Below are 3,047 nucleotides of genomic sequence, written 5' to 3' on the forward strand. Positions count from 1 at the left end.
CACGTCATTTGTGCCATTACAACTTGTTTGTAAAGACGAAGAATTAGATATAAATCTTGTAATATGGCAGAATCCTAGAACATCATCTCCTAGATTCTGTAGACCAATAAGACTACAATTTGAACATGAAAATGATGAAACAACAGCTCATGAAGTTGTTAATATCAAACAACAAATAGATTCGCTTAATCCTCTTGTGACACAAGTACATGGCATGGAGATCCGCGTTCAATATAACATGAATTTCACGATGATTGACAATAAGGTTTGTAATGCGGTGTCAGAAACGAAATCAACGTTACAATGTTATTTATGCGATGCTACATCCAAGGACTTCAATGATATACGTAAGATGCTACAAAGAAAAGTAGAAACAAGCAATCTCCGATTTGGAATTTCGACACTGCATGCCTGGATACGTCTTTTTGAATGCTGTTTGCATTTATCGTACAAACTTACAATTAAAAAATGGCGAGTAAATTCTGACGAAGAAAGAGAAATTGTCGACACACGTAAGTCATTCAGTCACGTAAGATCATTTAAACAGGTTTTCGAACACAATTAGGATTAATAGTCGATCGTCCAAAGCCTGGTTGTGGAAGTACCAATGACGGCAATACGGCAAGACGTTTTTTCGAAAATTCTACAGTATCAGCCACAATAACAGGCGTATCCGAAAGCTTGATAAATCGATTTCACGTCATTCTGCAAGTTATCTCTAGTGGATTCGAAATTGATAAGGAATTATTTAGAGCATATTCTTTAGAAACTGCCAATAAGTTCGTAGAATTATATCCATGGTATTACATGCCGACATCAGTCCATAAACTTTTAATTCACGGCCCGGAAATTATAGAACACTTTTTATTGCCTATTGGACAATTATCCGAAGAAGCACAAGAGGCACGTAATAAAGATATTAAAAGATTTCGTGAAGATTTTGCGCGAAAATGCTCTAGAGAAAAAACGATGGAAGATGTTTTTAAATGATTGATGATTACTTCAGATCCGTATATTTCAAGTCTACGACAACAACCACGAAAATCTTTAAAATCATTATTACCACAAGCCCTCGAATTATTAACTTCTCCGACAATTCCTGTATCGAGCACTGATAATTTACAAATTGCTATTAATTATGACAGCGAATCGTCAGTTACTGATAATGAATCCGATGCTAATTGCGATTCTGATAATGACGAAGATTTTTGTTTGTAAAATTTTTTTTAACTCATTTACAACATTTTAATGTACAAATAATAATTGAAAATATATATTTTCTATCTTCACTGAACCAAAAACAATAAATACTTTTATTTTTCCCAAAGTCATACGATTTTTCACATTTCAGTCCTATATTCTGCTTCTACTACGTTCTTTTCATTTATTTCCATTTCAAATTCGTGATCAGCGATGTCAAAAACCCCGCGATATCAAGTTTTTAGTCACTTTTTACAATTTTTAATATACGCATCCGCCATATTGGATCCGCCATTTTGTTTTTTTTTAATTTCACTTCAGATTCGTAATCAGCGACGTCGAAAACATTTATATATCAATTTTTACAAAAATCGAACAATGGCTTCATATTTTGGCCACAGTTTTCATGATTCTGGCCCACTGTGCGACGGTTGCACCGCATACACTGAACCAGAGCTGGGATTCCGAGCCTCGACTTGCAAAGCGGAGTACCCTCTCCATGCGGCCTTCCCCTTATGCACACACTGAGCGCTCCGTCTATCCGTGTCGAGCGTCGCGTGAGTTGCCTGTCTCGCGCAGAGTGACAAAAAGAAATCATTCCCTCTCACTCTCTCGACTCGTACCGAAGTCGTTCCCGCTGATTCTTTTTCGACATGAAGCGTGGATCGGAGATCCGAGTCACGTGCGCAATTAAGACCGATATCGATAGATATCGAAATTGATGCAATGTTGACCTGCAAATATGATTAATAATAAATATAAATATGTGTATATATATTGTGACGTGGCGGCCATGGAGGCACCCGTCACAAAGTAATAAGAACTGATTTCGCGAATATTTTCGCCGCCGCGACCGAGCCCGCGTTTTGTTTCGCGTACGCCGGCGTCCGCCGGCAGTTAAGCAATTCGGAAAGTTCGTGGGGTAGATAGAGAGGTCATCGCGCCCCGAGCTTTGTGCCCCCAGGCTCCCCTTTTGGTCGACCAGCGAAGAGGAGGGAAGCCGAGGACGCCGTGGGACGAGAGAACATCGCCTACACCACTATCGCCACCGCTCAGGTGAATACGCTCCTGATCAGGATAACGATCTTCTTTTCCGTCGATTGCCAGAATAGTTCTCGAAAATTCGATCACTATCGGACAGAGAATATTCTGGAATCGTATATCGCGTGCCGAAATATTCGATCGATCACGAATATTCAGCAGCGCGATAATTGCCGCCATCACGCCGAGAGCCAGAGCTGTCGTACTGTTTACGTTTTCAGCTTGACATTTCTCGAGGGGTTAGGGGGGCCCACTCAGCTGAGACGGGAAACAGTGCCACTGGATCAAGGCCACGAAATACGCCGGCGAGAAGAACAGTCTCGAATAATAATAATCCAGGCTACCGAATTTTCGAGACCACAAAAGGATTGAGAGCAGACGAGAGGGGCGGCGGAGGCGGAGGAGCGGATCAGCGATCGACAGGACGAGGGCGATCGGAGCGAGCAATCTCCTATCGGCCACTGTTGCGACGAGACGATTCACTTGACTTTCGTAGTACCGATCCCAAGTCTTTTCTTTTTCCGAGCTGTTGGTGATAGCGCGGAAGAGCGGACGGTCGAGAGAGAGAGTGCACGTGTGAGAGAGCGAGCGCAGCGGGGAGAGAGAGTGCGCGCGTGAGAGGGCAAGTGTACCGGCGAGTACGAGAGCGAGCGTGCAGGCGAGGACGAAAGAGAGAGGAGAGAGAGAGAGCGCCGACGAGACCGAGGAGAGGACACCCCCCCTCGCCAAGGACCGAGACACCGCAGTCACACCGAAGGGCGAGTCATCGAACCTGTAAGACCTCCTATCTGCTCTAGCTACCGGTT

The 3,047-nt window shown here is 43.3% G+C and overlaps 1 protein-coding gene across 1 annotated transcript in view; it reads left to right on the forward strand.

Annotated features, from left to right (window-relative positions):
• The window catches only part of LOC116851966, an 8,956-nt gene extending 6,158 nt beyond the window's left edge, over positions 1–2,798 (forward strand). Inside the window, exon 4 of the mRNA XM_032831899.1 lies at positions 1–2,798. Coding sequence (XP_032687790.1) covers positions 1–565 — 565 coding nt within the window. The 3' untranslated portion in view covers positions 566–2,798.
• The last annotated feature ends 249 nt before the right edge of the window (positions 2,799–3,047 follow it).

Source organism: Odontomachus brunneus, unplaced genomic scaffold (genome assembly GCF_010583005.1).
Source record: "Odontomachus brunneus isolate Ranch 3 - 2012 unplaced genomic scaffold, Obru_v1 Obru_scaffold_197, whole genome shotgun sequence".
Taxonomy (NCBI): Eukaryota; Metazoa; Arthropoda; class Insecta; order Hymenoptera; family Formicidae; genus Odontomachus; species Odontomachus brunneus.